The sequence below is a fragment of the Narcine bancroftii genome, chromosome 1, assembly GCF_036971445.1.
Source record: "Narcine bancroftii isolate sNarBan1 chromosome 1, sNarBan1.hap1, whole genome shotgun sequence".
NCBI lineage: Eukaryota > Metazoa > Chordata > Chondrichthyes > Torpediniformes > Narcinidae > Narcine > Narcine bancroftii.
In genome coordinates, this window is record NC_091469.1 from 141,811,391 (window position 1) to 141,836,346 (window position 24,956).

Consider the following 24,956-nt stretch of genomic DNA (forward strand, 5'->3'; position numbering starts at 1 on the left):
TCATCTCTCTTTGTAATCTAGATTCTGAAATCCAGGCAACATTTTAGTAAATCTCCTCTGCACCCTCTCTACCTTTTTGATATCCTTCCAATAATTTGGTGACCAGAACTGTACACAGTATTCTAAATTTGGCCTCACCAATGCCTTGAATAGTCTCAACTCCTGTATTCTATACTTTGATTTATAAAGGCCAACAAACCAAAAGCCTTCTTTACCACTCTATCCATATGAGATACCACTTTCAAAGAATGATGAACCGTTATTCCAAGATCTCTCTGTTCCTCTGCATTCCTCAATGCCCTCCCCTTCACTACATATGTCCTGTTTTTATGATTTTTTTTCCACAATGAAGCACTTCACACTTATCACCATTAAACTCCATCTGCCATCTCTCAGCCCACTCTTCTAACCAGTCCAAATACTTCTGCAATCTCTGAAAAGCTTCTTCACTATCCACAACTCCACCTATCTTTGTATCATCCTCATATTTACTAATCCAGTTTACCACTCCACCATCCAAATGACAAATAACAAGGGACCCAATACCGATCCCTCCTTGTTACCAGCCTCCATCCTGACAGACAGTTATCCACCATGACTCTCTAGAATCTACCTTCCAGCCACTGTTGAACCCATTTGACTATCTCAAAATTAATACTTAGTGCCTGAACCTTCCTTACCAACCTTCCATGTGGAACCTTATCAAAGGCCTTACTGAAATCCATATAGACAACTTACACTCCTTTCCCCTCATCAACATTCCGAGTCACCTCCTCAAAAAATTCAACAAGATTGTTCAATCGTGACTTTCCACATACAAACCCATGTTGAGTATTCGTGATCAGACCCTGACTCTCTAGATACTTATATTATCTCTAAGAATACTTTCCATTAGCTTACCGACCACCGACATCAATCTTACATGCCTGTAATTGCTAGACTTACTCCTCAAACTCTTTTTAAACAAAGGAACCACATGTGCGATTACGCCAATCCTCCGGCACTATGGTCCTCTCTAATGACCTTTGAAAAATCACTGTCAGAGCTTCCGCTATTTCTTCCCTGACTTCCCTCAAGGTCCTTGGGAAAATCCCATCAGGACCTGGAGATTTATCCACCTTTATATGCTTAAAAAGCTCCAATACCCTTTCATTCCTGATCCCTGCATTTTCCATAATTACCCCTTTTGCTTACCTTATCCTGCACAATTCAACATCCTCCCTAGTGAGTACCGAAAAAAGAACTTGTTCAGTATCTCCCCCATCTCATTGGACTCTGCACACAGTTGTCCGCCCTGATTCTCCAAGGGACCAATTTTATCCTTCACTGTCGCTTTGCTATTTACATATTTGTAAAAACTCCAGATTTATTTTATAGCCTCCTTATACCTTCTTTTCGCTTTCCTAATTTATTTCTAAAGATTCTTTTTACAATCAATGTATTTTCCAAGCATCTCGTTTACACCTTTAAAAAAAAATTATATTTAATGTAGGCCTCCCTTTTTATTCAAACCAAATTTTTAATATCCCTTGAAAACCATGGCTCTCTCGGACTTTTGGCTCTGCCTTTTATCCTAACAGGAACATAAAGATTCTGTACCCTCAAATCTCACCTTTAAATTACCTCCAATTCTCCTCTACATCCTTCCCATAAAACAAATCATCCCAAACCACTCCTCACAAATCCTTTCTCATCTCTTCAAATCTGGCTTTTCCCCACTCAAAAACCTCAATCTTTGGACCAGACCTATCCCTTTCCATAATTATATTGAAACTAATGGTACTATGATCACTGGATCTGAAATGTTCCCCAACACATACCTCTGTCACCTGCCCTATCTCATTCCCCAACAGTAGATCCAACACTACCCCATCTCTAGTCAGTATCTCAATGTATTGCTGCAACAAAAAAAACTATCCTGCACACATTTTACAAATTCTAATCCATCCAGCCCTTTCACAGAATATGTTTCCCAATCAATATTGGAAAAATTAAAATCTCCCACTAACACAACCCTGTGCTTATTACAAATATCTGCAATTTCCTTACAAATCTGCTCCTCTATTTCTCACTCCCCACTAGGTGGTCTATAATATACCCCTTTAAGTGTAACTTCTCCTTTTCCATTTCTCAATTCCACCCATACCGCCTCCCTGAATGAGCCCTCCAATCTATCTCGCCTAAGCACTACAGTAATTTTCCCTGATAAGCAATGCTACACCATCCCCTCTTGGCTCTCCAATTCTATCACACCTAAAGCAATGAAATCCAGGAATATTTAGCTGCCAGTCACAACCCTCCTGCAACCACGTCATACTGCCAAGTGTCTGTCTATCCACATCTTCAGCCCGTCCACCTTCCTTACAATACTCCTAGCATTAAAGTAAATGCATTTCAGAGATTTCACACATCTTTCTCTGTCCCTATCTTTATAGTCAATTCTGTTATTTCTTTCCATCATCTCCCCTCCATTACTGTTCTGATCATTTTCCTTCTCAGTTACCTGTCTATCCACCCCCAAAACTTTGTCTACAAACCTTCTCTGTTTGCAGTCTAACCTCTTCTTGCTATTTCCCTTTATTTGGTTCCCTTCCCCCAACCATTCTAGTTCCAATGCCCCTGCCAGGACACTGGAAGCTACATCCTGGACCCTGGCATCAGGGAGGCAAATCACCATCTGGTTCTCCTTAGCATATCCACAGAATCCCCTAACTGCTGCCCTCCACTTCCTTTTCTTACCCTTCGGTGCTACAGAGGCTGACCTCTTGCCAGAGGTACAGCCACTGATGCCTTCCCCAGCTTGGCTGTCCCCCCCCAACAGTATTCAAGGAGGAGAACTTATTGATGAGGGTTGCAGTCACAGGGGTCCTCTCTAGTACCTGAATCTTCCCTTGCCCTCTCCTAATCGTAACCCGCTTATCCTCCTCCCATGGCCCTGGCTGTAACTCCTGTCTAGAACTTCCTTATTCTCTCTGACCGGTGCAAGGTCGCCGAGCTGCAGCTCCAGTTTCCTTACACAGTTCCTGAGAAGCTGCAGCTCTGCACACTTACTATTTAACAAACCGTTGTTAAATACCTTTCATAAAAGGCTGACTTGGCTGATTTGAGTGACATGGGCAGAATTAAAATTTCACCCTGCCTTTTGACTTTTATTTGCTTGCCCAGGTATTGTGCATGATTCAGTATTTTCTCCAGTGAAACGTGGCTCTGTAGCGGCCTGCTTGAGGAGACGTGGACTGGCCCGCAAAATGGCTGACAAACATGACGACCACACGGATCTGGGGGTGACACTGGCTGTTGTCTCAGGTGACCTCCACACGACAGTAATATGGAGGACTCTGGCAGGAACACTGGCCAATCCCAGGCCAGCACTCCAATGACACTGGGCCCTGATGTCAGTGCCTGGGGCCCATTAAAGTGCGATTGCCAGAGCAATAAACCAGTCTAGTTTTTCATGTGGATGTGTTCTTCTCCATGCTAGTATAGCATTGGTGACCCTGTCAGGTCCAACTGGCATTGACCCAAAGATGACAGATTAAGAAGAGCCAGTGACCATCCACGCTGTTTCACTCAGGCTCCCAATATTTTGGATGTTGCAGCCGCATGTGTCATTCGAGCAGGCCAAGGTTCAGTTCCAACTTTGGCACATCGCCACCACAGACATCTGCTACTTCTAGGTCATAAGCGCTCTCAATTAGGGCACAGTGGCAAGGGTCGTAGATTTCCTACGGCAGCCTCTGGAACAAGGAAAATACGTGGCTCTCAAAGATCTATTAACCCACACTTTTGGGCTCTCCTGGCGCAATCACACTGCCCAATTGCTGCATATGGACGGTTGGAGGACAGGGCCCCGTCCACCCTAATGAGCGATATACTTACTCTAACCGAATGCCACAAGGCTTGACTGCTCTATGAGCAGATCTTTCTGGAGCAACTGCCCAAGATATCAGATTCTTGCTCATGGAAGAGGACTTCAAGGACCCTCAGAGTGTTGCAGCCCGGGTGGACATGCTCTGGATTGCGAAGAAGGACACCAGTGCCATCGAAGACGCAAGAACAGCCCCCAGCGAGTTACTACCCTGGGACAGTTATGCTACTATTATCAGTGATGGGATGTGGAGGCCCATCAATGCCACCCACCCTGTTGGTTTCCAGGAAACACCCTGGTCATTGATGGCTGCAGTAGTTGGCCCACGCGATAGCCTACCTTATGCCTGGGACTCCTATTCGGGCAGGTGTTTCCTGGTCGACACTGGCGCCGAGATAATCATCCTACCCCTCCACAGGCTTCGACATCCACAATGTCAAGCAGGGCCCAGTACTGGGAGAAGCCAGCAGCTCCTCCATTTGGACTTTGGGGACCCACATCATTCCCCTTCGTTTCGGCAACAGCTGCTTTACTTGGACCTTCAACCTCGCGGCAGTGGCGCAACCTCTCCTGGGGGCTGACTACCTTCAGGCTCACTGCTTCCTTGTCAACCTCAAGGGATGGCACTTGGTGCACGCCAGAACTTTTCAGACTCTTCCTCTGGGGGAAGCCAAGCTACTGGTCCCTCCACCTAGACTCTATAACACTCTTGGACAATGAATTTTCCCTGAATCTTGATGGAGTTTTCCCTTGATAGTGGTGCCAGTTCTCCACGGCTGAGCCAAAACACTGGGTAAGGGACCACATTTTGATCAAGGGCCCCTGCTCCATTCCAAGGGCCCCAACTCTCCCCCCCACCCACCCCCACCCCACCCTGAGAAGCTTCACCTGGCGAAGGAGAAGTTTAAGAAAATAGAGGAGCTGGGGATTTTGTGGCACTCCCTGGGCCTTCCCCTCCTTTCACATGATGCCCAAATCAGCAGAGGGTTGGAGACCATACAATGACTACCACTGCCTCAACAACAGCTATCCCATGCCCCACATCCAAGACTTTGCCGCCAACCTGCACAGGGCATGGGTGTTCTCCAAGGTGGACTTCATCCAGCGGTACTATCAAATCCCAGTTCACACCAGAACATCCCCAAGACTGCAATCTTAACCCGCTTTGGCTTGTTTGAATTCCTCTGCATGCCCTTCGGTCTAAAGAATGTGGCACAAACTTGTCAGTGGCTGATGGACGCAGTGGGCCGGACCTCCCATTTTGTCTTCATCTATTTGGACGATATCCACATTGCCAGCCACAAAGACCATGCTGCCCACCTGAAACAAATGTGCAACTGCTTGAGTGAGTTCTGGTTGACTATCAACCCTATGAAGTGCCAATTCGGTCTGGACACCACTGACTTGCTGGAGCACAGGATAAACAGACATGGAGTTACTCCACTCCCCAAGAAGGTTGAGGTGGTCCGGCACTTCACTAAGCCACTCCCAGTAAAAGGGCTACAGAAATTCGCTGGTGTGATAAACGTTTACCACAGATTCATACTGGCAGTTGCACACATCATGCGCCCCCTCTTGGTGCTGATGGCAGGCAAGTCAAAAGACATGGCTTTGGACGATGAATCTTCCAGGGCGTTCCAGAACACCAGAGACATGCTGGCCAATGTCATCCTCCTAGTCCACCTCAGACCAGAGGTACCTACTGCCCTGACAATCGATGCCTCCACCACAGCAGTAGGAACAACTCATTGTGGTAACCCCTGGCCTTTTTCAGCAGGCATCTCCGCGACCCCTCCCCCACCCCCGACTGAGCTTTTGACTGAGAGTTGTTGGCACCACACCAGGCGGTAAGACATTTCCATTACTTTTTTGGAAGGCCAGCAATTCAAGGTCTTTACTAATCTCAAGCCACTGACCTTTGCCTTTCATGAGATTTTAGACTTGTGGATACCCCGACAACAGAGACACTCGTCCGACATTTCCAAATTTACCACTGACTTTCAGCACATTGGGAGGAAAAGCAACGTGGTACATGCCCTGTCCCAAGGGGTCGATTATGTGGTCCTGACCAAAGCACAGCAGCAGGACCCCGAGATCCCTGTGTATAGGACAGCTGTCTCCGGTCACAGGTGGAGGATGTCTCTGGTGGCCCAGGAAACCTAACACTGCTGTGCAATGTCTTTACCAGCAGCCCCCACCCCCTTCTTCTGGCTGGATGGAGGAGCTAGGTTTTTGATGCCATCCACAACCTGGTGCATCCTGCAATCCGCGGCATGTCAAAATGATGGCTAGCTGGTTTGTCTGGCATGGCCTCCAAAAATAGGTCAGCCAGTAGGCCAAACTGACAGTCCTCCAAAGTGCAGGTTCACGAGAGTGCTCAGACTTGAGCCAGCAAGGTGAAGGTTTAGTCACGTATACATCAACATAGTGGGACCACTACCAATTTCCAATGGGGCAAGATACCTGCTGACCATGGTTGACTGCTCCATGAGGTGGCCGGAGGTAGTCTCACTGGCTGATACCACCACAGAAACCTGCACATGGGTGTCCAGATTCAGGGTCTCAGAGCACCTAACCTTGGACAGGGGGATACAATTCACCTCTGGCCAGTGTTGGCTAACTTTCTGGGGACAGCTCTACTACACATATTACCTTCAGGCCAATGAGTTGGTGGTGCACGTCCACAGGCACTTCAAGGCAGCCTTGATAGCCCACCTTAAGGCTCCCAACTGCCTTGGGCATTTGTACTGCGCTGAAGGAGGACTTCAATGCTTCGGTGTCAGAGATGGTCTGTGCATGCCTTTGATCATCCCTGGGGCGTTCCTGGCCCAATAAATGCTCTGAAGACCCTACAGCAACCCTAGAGAACTTGTGGTGAAAATTGGGGTCCCTAGTCCCGCAGCAACCCTCACCACACTACCAGCCCAAACATAATGTTCTCAGGGACTTGAAGACTTGTCAGTATGTACTTGTGAGAAGGGGCACACATCAGCTACCCTTACATCTGCCCTACAAGGGGCCCTACAGGGTAGTCAGGGATGACTGTTCCACCTTAGTCCTCGGCATCACTGGTAAGGAGACTACTTTTACCATCGACTACCTGAAACCAGCATATCTGGACTGTAAAAAGCTGGTCTCCATTCCTCCCCATGATGCAAGGACAGACCGCCCAAGGCTATGGAGTTGTGTAGTAGACCGCAAAATGGCTGTTGAACGCGACGACTGCATGGACCTGGGGGTAACACCGGCCATTGTCCCAGGTGATCTCCACAAGGCAAGATGGGGGACTTCGGCGGAAACACCGACCGATCCCAGGCCGGTGCTCCAATAATGCTGGGCCCTGATGTCAGCCCCTTGGGACCCATACAAGTGCGACGGCCAGAGCAATAAACCAGTCTTGATTTGCAAGGCTTTGGTGTGTGTGTCGTTCTTCTCCACGCTCACATAGTGTAAACACGACGTTAAAATATTGTTGAAATATATTAAATTTAGATGTATCAATACAACTGATTTTTATTGATTAAAAATGTTTCAATGCATTTGATTGTTCAGTGGTTTATTAGCTGCATCCTTGAAACATTACAACTGCAAGGTTACTTTTAAGTCAGTGAAACCAAGTTTTTATGTAGCACTTATTTATTCCTAGTCTTGTATATTCCTGTCTTCCTGGACTCTAGGATTTAAAGTTAAATTATTTGTTTTTATTTCTTTTAAAAAATGTAATTATTAGACATGCAGCACAAGCCGGAACTTCCCAAATATCCCAATTAACCTGCAACCCCTGTACGTTTTGAAAGGTGGGAGGAAACCGGAGCATCTGAAGTAAATCCACTCCAATCTGAAAGAACATGCAAACTCCTTACAGACAACAGCAAATTCAACCCTGGGTTGTTGGAGCTGTAATAACATAAGGCTAACCATGCTGCCCCATTAAGAAAGTGTTGAGTTTCCCTTTACTATATATGCTGCATAACTCTTAAATATTCCTTTCTGAAAGTTAAAAATTGTTAATTTGGGTTTTTTTTTGGAATAGATGATACAATAGATGCTCACTGAAGTTTCCTTTTTCAAATTTACAATTATTTTGAATTTCCTTTCCCACATAAAGGTAAAAAATGTAACCTGTTTGCTTTTGAAGGCTGAATATTTTTTTTAAAATGCAGATTTTGTTTAAAATAATTTTACTTTTTAAAAAAGAACATTTTAACGTGAAACCGACATTGGGAGAACAAGCGACAAGACTTTCACACCCTCAGTATCAATATGACTGTGTGAACTCTACCAGCAAACAAAATGCATCACAGGAATCAAGTAAGATCAAATTCTCTTTTTCTGTTGTTTTTGAAAATCTTAAACTGCAGTGTCATTCTTTTTGCCTTTGGTAACATTCAATAATTCCAATCATCCAGCGCCACACCTGTGGCTAAGCACATTTTAAATATTTCTGCCAGTGCCTCTGCAATTTCTACAATAGCCTCTGTCAAGGCCAGAGGGAATATCTTATCAAGCCCTGGGGATTTATCCACCCTTATTTGCTTCAAGGCTGCAAGCACATCCTCCTCTTTAATCTGTATATGTTCGATGAGCTCACTGGTAGTTTTCCTTACTTCCCATAACTCTGTGCTGGCTTCCTGAGTGAAAAAAATCATTTAAGATCTCCCCCATCTCTTTTGGCTCCATACAAAGCCAACCACTTCCTGATTTCTTTGAGGGTTTTTTTTTGCATTTTTAAAAAATATATACTCAATTACCTTATTTTCCCCATGTTACCTATACCTGCTATACACCTCATCCTTCTTCCAAAGCATGTCCCCAATATCCCTCAAAAACCAAGGTTCCCTATGCCTGCTAACCTTGCCTTTAATCCTGACAGGAACATTCAAACTATTTTCTCTCAAAATTTCACCTTTGAAGGTCCTCCACTTACCCTTGCTCAAAATTGGCCTTTCTCCAATTTAGAATCTCAACTCAAACCCCAGACCTATCCCTCTCCATAATTGAATCTAATGGCATTATGATCACTGGACCCAAAATATTCCTCTACACGTACTTCTATCCTCTGTCCTGTCTTGTCCCCAATAAGAGATCCAGTATTGTACTCTTTCTAGATTGTACCTCTATATATTGATTTAGAAATCTTTCCTGAACACTTTTGACAAACTCTAAGCCATCCAGCCCCTTGACAGTATGGGAGTCCAAGTCAATAATATGGGTACGTGAACAAGAATATGTGAAACATTAAAATCTCCTACTATCATAACCTTATGTTTCTTGAAGCTGTCAGTTATCTCTCTACAGATTTGTTCCTCCAATTCTTGCAGACTATTGGGTAGTCTATAATACAAATCCTTGAGTGTGGTCATACCTTTCCTATATAACCTCAGAAGATGAGCCCTCTGGTCTGTCCTGCCTGAGCACAGCTGTGAAGTTTTCCCTGAGGAGCAATGCCACTCATCCCTCTTTTATTTCTACCACCTCCCCCCCCCCCTCAATTCTATCACATCTAAACAATGGAAGCCTGGAACATTGAATTCTGTCAGTACTGCCCCCTCCTGCAACCCAGTTTCACTAATTGCCACAATGTCATAATTCCACGTGGAAATCACGCTCTAAGCTCATTTGCCTTTCCTACAATACTCCTTGCATTGAAATAGACACACCTGAGAAAATTTCCACCACGTACAACCTGGTGCAAGCAATTTTTACATCATCTCTTCAATCTCTATCTGCTCTGGCACACTGGTTCCCATCCCTCAGCAAATCTAGTTTAAACCCATCAGAGCAGCAATAGCAAACCTTTCTTCAAGGATATTAGTCCCCCTCCAGTTCAGATGCAAACTGCCTGTTGGAACAGGTACCACCTTCCCTGGAAGATCCAGAAACCTAAACCACCATGTCTTAAGCCACATGTTAAGATACATTAGCCTCCTAGTGTTCTGAGTAGCATAGAGCCTGCACTGAGTCAAGGGGTGGCAGGTATCATATAGTTTATTTTCCTTAATTACTAACCCTGCCACACTAGGAAGCAGGTAAACTTACTGTGCATGGTGCATGATTTACCTGGTTAATCCACAACCTGGCATTTTAAGCGGGTCCCGCCTCCAGCAGTGACAATGTGACAGTAGGTTGTGGTTTCACACTGCCAGTAGGTAATTATTGAGTTAAGTCAGCTAGGCTATAACACTTGCCCCACCGTGTCAGAGCCTGGTTGAATTTAACTCACCATGCCAAGTTGGGACATTACACAGAGAGAGACCCACACAAGAGAGAGAGAGGGAGAGACCCACAGAGACCTTCCCACACAATTCTTCTATAAAGAAAATCATTTACTGTCATACTATGTTCATAGACCTTGCTTTTGAGACCCATTGAATCTGTTCCTCATTCACAACAGGTCATCTCCTCTGCCTCTCCTCAAATGGAGGGGGGAGATGTGGCTTCTCTGTTTTTCTGGTGCCTTAAGCTAGTCCTCCACTTCCCAGTAGTCTGAACCCCTCTTAGCTGCTGCGGATCACAGGCGCTACCTTTTTGGGTCCAGACCCCATGGTCCCGAAATTTAAAAAAAACCATCGTTGGCTCATTTTACAGGCCATTTAATGCCTGTACAGAGTCAACAGCAGTTAGACCCTGCGGGGAGCATTGAAACTTTGCTCTCTGTGGGTTCGCAACAGCGGCAGCGCTGCCATTACAGCAGCTCCGGCATTTTTTTTTATACTCCATTGTTTTGAAGCCATCACCTTCAGTTGCATGTGACATCAGCTGTTTGGATTGTTGTTCATTTTAACACATAGGTGTTAAATCCTTTGTTTACTGATAATTAAAGGCAAGAACCATTTAAGCCAAGCTTCATCCCTTACCTGCTTTTATTTAATCATATGTATTTTGTTATTGGTTTATCTTTGTTTTCAGATCCTTTGTCATTCTAGTTTTCTTTGTCTGTCATTTCTACACTTGGGCAGAGAAGAAAATAATATCAAAAGAAAGCAATCTAACCCTTCAAACTTCCCCAATTATTCAATGTGATCATGGTTGAGAGACTAATCCTCAATTGCTTCTTTTCTGTTGCAATTCCCCATGGTGCTTAATTCCCTGATTTTTCAAAATTTCATCAACTTTTGAAATACCTAGCGATCAATCATCTGCAGAAGAAAATTCCAAATGTTTACACCCTGCAAGATTGTAGTGTTTCTTAACTCTTGTATATTTTCTTTTATAATCTTTCCCTCTTGGCAGATGTCTTAAGTGGGCAAGAACATGGACTCTTGAATACCTTACATAATCTACTTCTCCTTTCTTCTTTGGCTTGGCTTCGCGGACGAAGATTTATGGAGGGGGTAAAAAGTCCACGTCAGCTGCAGGCTCGTTTGTGGCTGACAAGTCCGATGCGGGACAGGCAGACACGATTGCAGCGGTTGCAGGGGAAAATTGGTTGGTTGGGGTTGGGTGTTGGGTTTTTCCTCCTTTGCCTTTTGTCAGTGAGGTGGGCTCTGCGGTCTTCTTCAAAGGAGGTTGCTGCCCGCCAAACTGTGAGGCGCCAAGATGCACGGTTTGAGGCGTTATCAGCCCACTGGCGGTGGTCAATGTGGCAGGCACCAAGAGATTTCTTTAGGCAGTCCTTGTACCTTTTCTTTGGTGCACCTCTGTCACGGTGGCCAGTGGAGAGCTCGCCATATAACACGATCTTGGGAAGGCGATGGTCCTCCATTCTGGAGACGTGACCCATCCAGCGCAGCTGGATCTTCAGCAGCGTGGACTCGATGCTGTCGACCTCTGCCATCTCGAGTACTTCGACGTTAGGGATGTAAGCGCTCCAATGGATGTTGAGGATGGAGCGGAGACAACGCTGGTGGAAGCGTTCTAGGAGCCGTAGGTGGTGCCGGTAGAGGACCCATGATTCGGAGCCGAACAGGAGTGTGGGTATGACAACGGCTCTGTATACGCTTATCTTTGTGAGGTTTTTCAGTTGGTTGTTTTTCCAGACTCTTTTGTGTACTTCTCCTTTCACATACTTATTAAAACATATTTATTAGAATATCCTCTCTATCTCCCATTTCTCTACTTCACTCCCTGTGATCTTAATTGGAAAGACAGTTTGGCAAGACATGATCAATTATGCTGATATCCATTGGACATTTTACTAAGTACCTCAAATGTAACTTATCATTTTACATTGAACATAATGGAATTCAAGACAGACATAGTGAGGTGTTGCATTTTGAGTGGTCTAACCTATACAGTAAATGGTCAGGATCTGGAGATTGTTGTAAAGCAGAGGAATCTAGAGTACAGGTACATAGTACCATAAAAGTTGTGTCGCAGGTTGATAAGGTGTTCAAAAATGCTTTCAGCACATTGTCCTTCAGAGTATTGATTTTCTCTTTCTGTTACTGAAAGGGAACCGGGCAATACTAATGGTGACTCTTTGTCTGCCTTACAGCAGGCAAAAGGCAATTTTGTGTAATATTACATATTCTGTACAATAAAGGAATCTTGGATTACAAAGTTGGGAAGTTATGTAGCAGCTGTATAAGACATAGGTGAGTTCCCATTTGGAATACATGCAGTCCCCAGGTTGAAAATGTCCGATTTACGAACAACCTATAGTTACAAACAAACAAGCCAGCCGGAAGGAGAATGATGTCTAACTCCAGTTCGAGCGGAACTCTATTTCCATTGGATCGTTGCCCCGTTGATCTTCAGGCAGCTGGTGATGCACATCTGCTGTCAGGCTACACCATATGTGGCCTGGGCAAAGCAGCAAGTGGACGGGGAAGTGGCCTGGCAGAGGGGGGGAGAAGCAGCAGCAGCGGGCGCCATTGCACCCTGCAAAATGGCTGCCGCTCGGCCTTAAAGTGAGGAGGGAGGGAAGGAGGGAGGAGTGAGTGTAGGAGCCAGGCATGAAATTTGAAATCCAAAACTGAAAGAACCTGTACTGTAGCCATCTCTTCATCATTAACTTTTAATCACGATTTTATATGTAGTCACTTTTATTTATTGCGTACTGTATTACCTGTATTATTAACATGTACTGTATTATTATGTTTAAGATGTTTTAGTGTATTGGGAAGTGTTTTATATGACTATAAAGGTAGAATAAATACCAAGATAAACATTTGACTAACTGACATTAAATAAGGACCATATGAACTTGTTCTGACTTGAATACAAATTCCAGTTAAAGACAGACCTAGGTTATGGAACACATTTTTAACCCAAGACTGACTGTATTGTGTTCAGTTTTGGCCACTATATGACAGGAAAGATGGTGTAAAGCTAGAGAGGGTATAGAGAAGATTTATGAAGATGTTGTCTGGATTCGGGAGCCTGATCTTTGGGGATAGGTTGAGCAGGCTAGAGCTTTATTCCTTGGAGCATGCAAGGATGAGGGCCAATCTCATAGAAGTATAGAAGATAATATGAGGATTGGGATAGGTTGAAATCAGAGAATCTTTAGCCCAGATTTATTTTTTTTAAATGGGTGGGGGAGGGGGGGGAGGAAATAATTCAGTAACCAGAGGACATGGTTTTAAAGTGATGTGGAAAAGATTTAACCCATTGAACTCTGTGTCCTGATTTTCAGGGACTGCCAACAAGTGCATATGTCCCAGTTTTCTGGGTCTGGTTTTATACTCAACCACCAGCTGGTTTGTACTGGTGTTCATTTTGTAGTTTATCCATGGACCCAATCTGGAGTATATATCATGAAAGGTTAAAAGTGGCCAGAGTCCAATCTGAGGAGCAACTTCTTCATTTTAATAAACACAAACATTTTAATAAATGGAACAGGCTACCGGAGGTGGTTGGTTCTATTGTAATTTTAAAGAAAAATAGACGTATACATGGATAGGATGGGTTTAGACTTTAGAGGGGGGACACCTGCTTCCACACAATGACTATTACAGAACAGCACACAAACAGGCCCTTCAGCCCAAAATGTCTGTGCTGATCATGGAGCCAATTTAAGATAATCCCATTGGCTTGCACTGGTCTCCATCCCTTCATATTCATGCACTTGTCTACATTCCCCTGAAACATGCTGTCATATCTCTTTCCACCACTTTCCTTGGGAGCATATTCCAAGCCCCAACCACTCTGTAAAAAAAAAAGAGCCTCCTAAATACCTTTAAATTTTAATCTTTCCATCTCCAATTTATTCCCTCTAGTTTTGACATTTCCACTGTTTGAAGATTAAGCTATTAATGCTTCTCATTATTTTTACATATACTTCTACCTGATCACACCTCATCCTCCAAAGCTCCAGAGGAAAAAAATCCAAGTTTGTCCTACCTCACCTTGTAGCTAATACTCTCCTATTATATATATATATATATATATATATATAAAAGAGAGGGAGCGACTTCCCATCTTTTATACTCATTGGGCTGGCCAATTAAGGGAAGTCAGCCATACACTCTTCCTACCCTGTGTAGTAAAGGACTTGCATCCCAAGATCCTTCTGTGTCCTGCCATTTACTGTACAGATAGACCCTGATTTACAATGTTCTGACTTACGACATTTGAATGTTATGATGATCCGAATTGGTTTTGAATTAAGACAGGTTGGGCCGACCTGTATCGACATGGTCGCATTTACTTCTCCGAAATGCTTCCATTCAGTCAGCACATGCAGATCACTTCCCAATCATGCTTTGTCAGACCCAAGTCAGTTTTAAAAAAAAAAGTGATTTGGAATGCATGCGCAGATTGCCGTTGCTGGGGAAGTAGAAATTGAGGAGGGAGAGAGAGAGTGACAGCAATCTGAACATGCGTACGAAAATCACAACGTAGGTTGCGAAGTGACGTTTTCACCAGGCACCATCTCGGGCTCCCAGCAGGAGCAGGGACGCCGAGTTCACCTCCCAGCAGGACGGAAAGCTACCTGTACAGGTAGATCCCGATGTACGATAATTTTGCCTTGCGATGTGAGTTATGGAACTGAACCCCATCATACATAGGGGATCTACCTGTATACTTTTCACCTAAAGTGAAACAACCCACACTTGTCCAGATTAAATTCCATCTGCCATTTCTCCCATATTTCCAACTGGATTACATCCCGCAAAATTCTTTGATAAACTCATCAATATTTGTTTTTAACCAGCTCATCAAATGTTTGAGCACTGATCCTTGCAGATCACCACCAGTTACAGACCTCCAGTCAGAATAACACCTCTCTGCTACAACCCCTGTTTTCTATGGCCAAACCAATTGTGATTCCAATGTACCAAGTTTCAAAAATCCTATGTTTAATTTATGAGACATTGAAGGATAATAGCAAATTTCATCATTGTTGCCTCCCTTTTCTGAGAAGTGGCCCACATTTTCTAGTGTATTCCATGAACCTTTAATGTCAGAGGACAATAGGTGAAGGAGTAGGCCATTCAGCCCTTAGAGCCAGCACCACCATTCACTGTGATCATGGCTGATCATCCACAGTTAGTACCCCATTCCTGCCTTCTCTTTCTTGAAAACATCCAGAGAATTGGCCTCCACTGTCTTCTGAGGCAGAGCATTCCACAGATCCACAACTCTCTAAATGGAAAGCAAATTAATGTCTGTTTTGAGGTGGTGCCAAAAGAAGGACAGAGGGCTCAAAAGCAGGACTGTCCAGCCTAAAACCAGACATCTGGCCACCCTACTCAGCAAACCCCACCTTCCTAGCCTCCTCTGTCTACCACTGGAATTCCATGGCTGGGGGGTCAATGAGGGCCCAGTTAGTCCCTGAAGGGGTTGACAGTCTAAAAGGTTTGGGGACCCATGCTCTATCCCCTTAATAATAATCTTATGTTTCAATTAGGTCCCCTCTCATCCTAAATTCCAGTGGATACAAGCTCAGTTGCTCCAATCTTCCAGCATACAACAGTCCTGCCATCCCAGGAACCAATCTCTTGAACCTATGCTGCACTCCCTCAATGTGGTGCAGTGGAAAGTAGATTACGAGGGGATCCCTTGTGTGCCAGTTCGTATGCTTCAATGAACAAGTTGACAAGTTTCTGAGCAAACATAAGCACCGTCAATACACAAAAGCACTGCGGAAACTCAGCAGGTCACACAACATCCTATAGGAAGTAAAGGGTAACCTGTGGCGCTCTGCACAGTTGAAGAAAGTACAGCCACCACATTGAGGGTAGATAACGACTGTTTATTTGAATTTAGCACGAGCTTCTTTAAGGGCAGCACGGGCTCAGTCACCACGTGTGTGCTGACGTCATAATCACTGCCCGAGGCGCACGCTGAGAGGGAATCAGGAAGAACCCCAGTCGGCACCATCTTCCCATGGCTGCCCCGCCACATGGCATTACACGCGGGGCCGGTTCGCCATGAGAGAGTGTGCCACCACACAACCCCCCCAAAACTGGCTACGCGTCCCGCCGCTTGAGCGGGCAGCCTCAGTGCTTGGGCATGGCCATCTGTATTGGCTGTGACAAGTCCAGGTGGGCCATCTTCAAAAGGTCTACTGTAAAAAGTTCCTCCTTCACCCCCCCCCCCCCCCCCCCCATGTCTAGAGCGAAAATTCTGTCGGATTGTCGGAGGACCTTATACAGACCTTAGTACGGGTGCTGTAGTGGTAGCCACTGCGGTCCTCCCCGAACAAATAAACTGTGCTAAGTCCAGTTCCTTGGGGCAGTGGGATGGCCGGGTGTTGTGGCGTGATAGGGGTGGAGGGGCCAGTTTCCTGCAGAGGTCCGCCAGCAGGATTGCGTGTTCGGGTGCTATACCCACCTCTGGGCTGAAGAACTCACTGGGCAGGGAGAATGGCACACCGTATACCAATTCTGCTGACAAGGCTTGCAGGTGCTCCTTGGTGCTGTCCTGATCCAGAGGAGGACCCAGGGTAGTTCATCTGTCCAGTCCGGGCTGGTGAGATGGGCCATAAGAGTGGACTTTAGGTGTCAGTGAAACCTCTCCACCAAACCGTTGGATTGCGGGAGATAGGCAGTGGTGTGGTGGTCTCGCCAACTGGGCCCATAATGCAGAGGTAAACTGGGCACCCCTGTCGCTAGTGATATGCGCCAGCACGCTGAACCAGGCGATCCACTGACAGACAAGGGCCCTAGTGCACGTCTCCATTGAAGCCTCTCTGATCAGGATGGCCTCAGGCTATATCGTGGCTTGGTCCACTATCTTAAGTAGGTAGTGTGCCTCTCTGGATACCGGCAAGAGGCCAACGACATCAACGTGGATGTGTGGAACCTCCGCACTGCCGAGTTAAATGGTTGGATTGGGGCCTGTGTGTGCCTGTGGATCTTGGAGGCTTGGCACTTGGTGCAGTTCCTAGTCAGATCCGCTACCTCTTTCTTAAGTCCGCGCCACACGAATCGCTCTGCCACCATCCACACGGTCGTCTTCACAGAGGGATGAGCAAGCTCATGGACTGGACAGAAAACTCTCGCCCTCCACTGCGGTGGGACTACTGGGTGCAGTGGGCCTGTGGAGACGTCGCAGAGCAGCGTGTCCGGGCTGTTGGGCAACTGGATGTCTTTGAGGTCGAGGCCAGAGATGGCAGTCCAGATGTCTCCACGTCATGCTGCTGGGCCTGGGCTAGCTGTGTATAGTCCAGGCTGGGGGCTAGAGTATTGATGGATGGACGAGAGTGCATCCGCCTTCACGCTGTCCTTACCTGCCCTGTGCTGGATATCAGTTGTGAATTCCGACATGTAAGAAAGGTGATGCTGTTGTCTGGCTGACCAGGGGTCCTTGGCCATGGCGAGTGCCTGGGTGAGGGGCTTGTGGTCTGTGAAGACTCTGCCCTCCAGGAAGTAGTGGATGGCCAAGTACAGTGCCAGGAGTTCCCGATCAGACATACTGTGCTTGAGCTCCGGTGGGCGCAGCTGCTTACTGAAAAAGGCCAGCGGGTACCATTGCCTATCCAACCATTGCTCCAGCACTCCCCTGACTGCCGTGGCTGAGGCATCCACCGAGAGTGCCACGCGTGCCTCCAGGCGTGGGTGCACCAGCAGTGTCGCACTGGTGAGGGCTTCCTTCGTCGCCGTAAACGTCTTGTCCACCTCTTCCGACCAGGATAAATTTTTTTCCTTCACAGCGAGAAGTGCGAACAGTGGACGCATAGTACAGGTGGCGCTGGGGCTGAACCGATGGTAAAAGTTCACCATTCCCATGAATTCTTGCAGGCCCTTGAGGGTGCCGGGTTTGAGGAAACATTGGACGACTGCCACCTTTTCCGGTGCTGGAGCGGCCCAAGCCGCCAAGTTGGTGTGCCCCAGGAACTGCAGCGACTGCTTTCCGAACTGGCATTTAGCCATATTGACCGTGAGGCTGAACTCTGCCAGCCAGGCAAACAGGGTGCGGAGATGGGCCTTGTGTTCTTCGCGATTGCAACTGGCAATCAGGATATCATCCAAGTAGATGAACACAAAGTCCAAGTCTCTTCCCACTGTGTCCATGAGGTGCTGGAACGTCTGGGCCGCATTTTTTAGCCCTAACAGCATACGGAGGAATTCAAAAAGGCTCAACCGGGTGATGATCACAGTCTTTCCAATGTCGTCGGGATGCACAGGGATCTGGTGATATCCCTGCACCAGGTCGACTTTGGAAAAGAGCTGAGAAATCCTGTATATGAGGGACTTGGGTACTTGTCGGGAGTTGTGACATCGTTTAGCCGTCGGTAGTCTCCGCAGGGTCTCCAGCCTCCTGACGATTTGAGAACCATATGGAGTGGTGATGACCAGATGCTGTCTGAACAGTGGATGATCCCCAACTTTTGGAGCCTTGAGAATTCCTCCTTTGCTGGATGTAGTTTTTAGTGTTGACCAGCCTCTTGCCCTTCATGTCAACCAGCAAGCCATGAGCCTTAGGAAGTTGGCTCCCCAATAACGCAGTGCCCACCGAGACCAGCACGAACCTCCAGTGGAATTTTTCTTTGGCGATCTGGATCTGCGCCCTGCGGATGCCAAAGGTCTTGATGATGGAACCATTGGCTGCCTGCAGGGTTGGACCAGGCGATCGGGATGCTCAGCTCGGCCCCTGTGTCCACCAGAAAGCACCGGCTGGTGAACTTGTCAGTGACATGAAGGAGACTGTTTGCATGGCCAGCCATCGCAGCCATCAACAGTGGCTGGCCTGGTTGTTTCCCTGGAAGCTGCAGGGTTGGCGGCACTTACACTGGTGGTAGAAGCACCAGGTCGGATGACTCTCTTCTGGCTTGTGCTTGGGGGAAGCTTACGGTCGACTGGTTCCTGGTCTTGAAACCTGGTTGAGGTCAGCCTCGTTCTCCCTCTTCATGCGCCAGGGAGAATCTGCTCGGGCTGCGACCTTGTGTGTGTCCGCAAAATCCTTGTCTGTCAGGAGCAGGCTATATATCTTCTGGCATTTGCTTGAGGAAAATCTGGCGGAAGAGGAAGCAAGGCTTATGATCCTCTGCCAGGGCCAGCATTTCGTCCATTGACGCCGACAGGCAGTGATCCCCAAGCCTGTCCAGGTGCAAGAGCCTGAAAACCAGATGCTGGAGGGTGAGACCATATGTCCCCAGGAGCAAGTTCTTGAGGGCAGCATATTTACCCTCAGCTGCATCCACCCTGGCTGCTGTCTCCTGATCCAATGCATTCACGATGTGGTAGAACATCATGGCATCCGCTGAGTTGTTTCTAAAGTGGAATTGCGCTTTCACCTGCCCAAACCACGTCCGCGGGCAATGGGTCCAGAAGGGGGGCAGCTTGACTGCCACGGCGTTAATCTTAGCCGAATCTATACTTCTGAGTCCAGAACGGCATCTGGGCTCGTCGGGGGCACCACTGAGGCGATCTGTACAGTTGAAGAAAGTACAGCCACCACATTGAGGGTGTTAACGACTGTTTATTTGAATTTAGCACGCACCCCTATAAGGGCAGCATGGGCTCAGTCACCACGTGTGTGGTGACATCATAATCACTGTCCAAGGCGCACACTGAGAGGAAGGTTTGAATCAGGAAGAACCCCTGATGGCGCCAGCTTCCCATGGCTGCCCCGCCATGTGGCGTTACACATGGGGCCAGTTTGCCATGAGAGAGTGCTCTGCCACAAACCAACAATTTGTGCCAAAGATACCCTCATGGCGTAGCTCAACGACTGGGTCCAGGTGCAGTTGTTGTAGGTTGCTCCATTTTCAATTAGTTCTGAAGATTAATTAATACTGCTGAAATCTGTTGGAGTTGAGGTAAAATTTTCTGGTGCACATGTTGAGAAGTGTTGGAGCAATGATACAGCAATGCTTGATATTGTACCCATCTTCACTGAGCATTGCATTCTGTAATGAAGTAAAAGTAAAATGGAGGCAACTTTCAATGGGAAGCCTAATGTGAGGAGAGCATACTACAGCTCCTCTCCAAATGGAGGTTTCATAGCTTGAGGCAAGCCATAGATCATTTGGTTGTACTCCCTTCATTTTTCCTGGGGCTGTTGTGTGTTGGAGATGGTGTCCATTTTGCTTCTGGATGCACTTCTCCTAAAACTTATTTTCTGTTTGATCAAAATGCTCCCGGGTTCTTGCTTATTTCTTGACTTCAAAATAGAGGGTTTATTTCTTCTTTTGCATCTTTTCAGGTTTAAATGTGACCCAGAGGCTGGTGAATTTCTTTACCAGAATAGTGAAATTGTGGAATTTGTTGCTGCAGACGGCAGTGGAAAACAAATCATTGAGGATATTTAAGGTGGTGGTAGATGCGTTCTTTTTACAAAATTTGCTTTCTTCCAATCAAGAATCTCAACATTTGGCCCGTTTCTATTTCTTTCCATTACTAGCCTAAAACTAACAGTATTGAGATCACTAGTGTACCCCAACACAAACCTCTGTCACCTGATCTATCTCGTGCCCTAATAGGGAATCCAATACTGCCCCCTCGAGTCAGTTCTTCTATGTATTGATTAAGAAAACTTTCCTGAACACACATAACAAACTACCTGATCCAGCCCTCTTATTGTATGGGTGTCCTAGTTAATGTTTAAAAAGTAGAAATCTCCCAATACCACCACCTTATGTTTATTACACATATGCACTTTCCTTACAAATTAGCTCCTCTAATTCCCTCAGCCTATTTGGTGGTCTATAGTACGCTCCCATTAATGTATTCATGCCCCTACCATTCCACAATTCTACCTAAATAGCCTCGCTGGACGATCCTGCCACAGCACTTCTGTAGTGTTCTCTCTAATCAGCAATGCAACTCCACCTTTTATCCCCCCTGTTTTATCATACCCAAAACAACAAAATCCTGGAATATGCCCTTCCTGCAACCTAGTTTCACTGTTGGCCACAATATCATATTTCTATGCGGCTATCGATGCCTTCAGCTCATCCTCCTTATTTACAATGCTCCTTGCATTAAAATATATACACTTGAGAGACTGTCCTCCACATACACTCCTTTTTGTTACCATCTACTTTTAGCTTCTTCCTTCCATTTATTTTTATGTTCTGTTCCCTCCATTCTTTCCAATCTAGGTGTTCTTCCTCCCTAATCTTGTACTCTCATTCTAATTCCCACCGCCCTCCCCCCCTCGCCAAACTAGTTTAAACCCTCCCCAACAGCTCTAACAAACCTGCCCACCAGGATATTGGTCCTCCTCCAGTTCAAGTGCAGAAAAAAAAATAGAAACTACATATAGATGGAGATTTAATTATTTATTATTAAGAAATGTAGTTTTGTAATTTTATTAAGAGATCAAATCAACCATATTTACAAACAAATACAGATTCAGTTAATAATAAATGTTTTGTGGGATGCTTTAAAAGCATATTTAAGAGGACAAATTATTAGTTTTTAAACTAAAGATAAGAAACTATTTTAGCGAGGTGGATAAGTTGGAAAAGGAGATTGAAAATTTAGAAAAAAATTTACAGCAGAATTCAATGGAAGCTAAAAAGATACAATTGTTAAATAAAAAATTGCAATACAATTCATTACAGACTTATAAAACAGAAATTATTACAAAGAACTAGACAAAAATATCAATTAGGGGAGAAAGCCCATAAGTATTGGCATGGCAATTAAAGACACCAAACTTCTAGAACAATTAATGCTATTAGAAAAGATTCAAAAAGTACATTTAAACCCCAAGATATAAATGATGCTTTTAAAGAATTTAAGCTGTCCTTCAGTTACCTTTATTGAGTAATCAAGAACGTAGCAACTTAGATGCTCCCTTTAACCATATAAAACCATTACTGTATGGAAATAGGCCATCTCGTCCCCTCTAGTCTACACTGATTTAAGTGATCTTCTCTAGTCCCACTTCCCTGCATCCTGCCCATAACCCTCCAATCCCCTCAGATCCATGCTCCCGTCCAATTTTTTCTTAAATGATAAAATTGACCTTGTTTCAACCACCTCTTATGGAAGGACATTCCACTCATCCACCACTCTCTGCATGAAGAAGCTCCCTCTCATGTTACTTCTAAACTTTAGCCCCCAACCCTTAACTCATGACTCCTCATTCCAATCTCACCTACCCTCACATCTACTCTATCTATCCGCCTCAATTTTATATACCTCTATCAAACCCCCCCTCAACCTTCTACGCTCCAATGAATAAAAGACCCAGTCTACTCAATCTTTCTTTGTAATCTAGATACTGCAATCCCAGCCACATTTTAGTAAATCTTCTCTGCCCCCTCTCAAACTTATTGATATCCTTCCTATAATTTGGGGACCAGAACTGCACACAATATTTCAAATTTGGCTTCACCAATGCCTTGAATAGTTTCAACATCATTTTCCAACTCCTATATTCTATGCTTTGATTTATAAAGGCCAACATACCAAAAGCCTTTTTTACAACTCTCCACATGAGATCCCACGTTCAAAGAATGATGAACCATTATTCCAAGATCTCTCTGTTCCTCTGCATTCCTCAATGCCCTCCCCTTCACTGCATATATCCTGTTTAGATTATTCTTCCCACAATAAAGCACTTCACACTTATCGGTATGAAACTCCATCTACCATCTTTCAGGCCACTATTCTAAGCAGTCCAAATCCTTCTGCAATCTCTGAAAACCATCTTCACTGTCCACAACTCACCCTATTTTTGTATCATCCACATATTTACTAATCCAATTTACCACTCTATCATCCAAATCATTATAGAAGTACTTAAATCAATGCCTAACAGGGAAACCCCTGGTGAAGATGGATGTACATCTGAAATTTATTTAAAAAAATTCAAGACTTATTAATGTCTTTTTTAATGAATGTATTGAAACAAGGAATGGAAGTTCTTTCCTTACTGGATTCTTTTTTCTCAGGCAATTATAACTTCTGTAGAAATATAGGGATCTTTAAATACTGGATTGTATAGACTTCTCTTTTTATTAAATGTTGATTATGAAATTGTAACTAAGGTTCTAGCAAATAGATTATCAAATTACTTACCAGGTTTAATTCATTTAGATTAAGCTGGATTTATTAAAAATTGTTATTCTCCAGACAATATTGCAAAATTAATTAGTTTGATTCATATTTCTTGGAGGAATCCAACTTACCAATGATCTTATCATTAGATGCCGAAAAGGCATTCAATAGGGTAGAGTGGAAAATACTGAAAAAAATTAGGTTTGGACCAATGTTTATTAGTTGGATTGAATCTTTCTATAGAAACCCTTCTGCCAGAGTGGTGACAAATGGCTCAATATCATCATTTTTTTATTAGAAAGATCTACATGACATGGTTGCCCTTTGTCTCCAGCACTATTCGCATTATCTTGTCTTATCGTCAAAGGCTCAATTGCTAACAATATCAAAGATATTAAAGTAAAATCTGAGGATCAATTTATTTGCTGATGATGTTTTGATATATTTAACAGAACCCCAAAATTATTTAAAAGCACTATATGAAAGATTAAAACAATAGGGTGCAATATCAGATTATTAAATTAATTGGGAGAAAAGTGAGATTTTGTAATTGATTCAGATTATTCTGATTGTAAGAAGAAAGCCCAATTTAAATGGGGAGATCAAATTATTAGGTATTAAATTGGATAAGAATTTAGATAATTTATATGATTTGAATTATATTTCTTTATTTTATAAAATTAAAAATGACTTTAATAGGTGGAAAGATTACCTATAGCATTAATAGGTAGAGTTAATTGTATCAAGACAAATATTTTTCCTGTACTATAATATCTTTTTCAATCTATTCCTTGTAAAGTTTCTCAAATTTTTTTTCAAAGATTTGAATTCTATTGTTAGGAATTTTTTGTGGAAAGACAAAATGGCTAGGATATCTTTACAAAAATGAACTTGGAAGTATGATTTGTGAGGTTTACAATAAATGAATTTTGAAAATTATTATAAAGCAGCACAAATGAAATTTATTAATAGAATGTTTGATTTGGAAAATTCATTAGTATAAGCTAATATCAAGTTAACTAAAATTGGTGAGAAGAAGATGGAGCAATTTATTTATAAATGGAATTCTACATTACTATTTATTTTTATTCACCTATTTTGAGACATTGAATTATGGAGTACGATAAGTGAGGAAATAGGTACACAGGGGAAAATTTCAGGTAAGACACCCCTGTATCAGAATAAACATTTTTCTTTTACTCTTAATAATCAACTTTTGAAAATATTGGACCAGAAAAGAATTAAAACTGTACAAGATTGCTATGAAGCTGGTCATTTCATTTCATTTCAAAGAATGAAAGAAAAATATGAAATACCTCTAAGTATCTTTTTTTGTTATTATCAAGTTAAAGCTTTATTATTGGATAATTTTGACATGCTTTAAAGTTACCAAGACAGCTAAAATTTGAAATTCTACTTATGGAAGGCAGGAAAAAAAGAATTTGTATCAGAAATGTATTTATTACAAAATAAAATGCCTTCTTCCCTATCTCTATATAATCCCTCTTCAGGACTTCATCCCCACTTCTATGTCATTGGTCCCCATTTTGGAGGGGGAAGGGAGAGTGAGCAGCCAGAAGACTGTAGACTCAATCAGACATCACTGACCATAGCACCTGGGAGGCAACATACCAACCAGGAGTCCTGATCTTGTCCAGCAAACCTATCTGCTCCCCTAACCAGCAAGTCCCCAACTACAAGAGCCCTACTTTTTTCTCCCCTTCCCTTCTGAGCCAAGAGTC

General features: G+C 44.3%; 1 protein-coding gene across 1 annotated transcript in view; it reads left to right on the forward strand.

Moving 5' to 3' along the window:
- Window positions 1-24,956, forward strand: part of spata4 (spermatogenesis associated 4) — a 41,886-nt gene that overhangs the window by 14,047 nt on the left and 2,883 nt on the right. Inside the window, 1 exon segment of the mRNA XM_069940879.1 lies at window positions 8,066-8,179. Coding sequence (XP_069796980.1) covers window positions 8,066-8,179 — 114 coding nt within the window.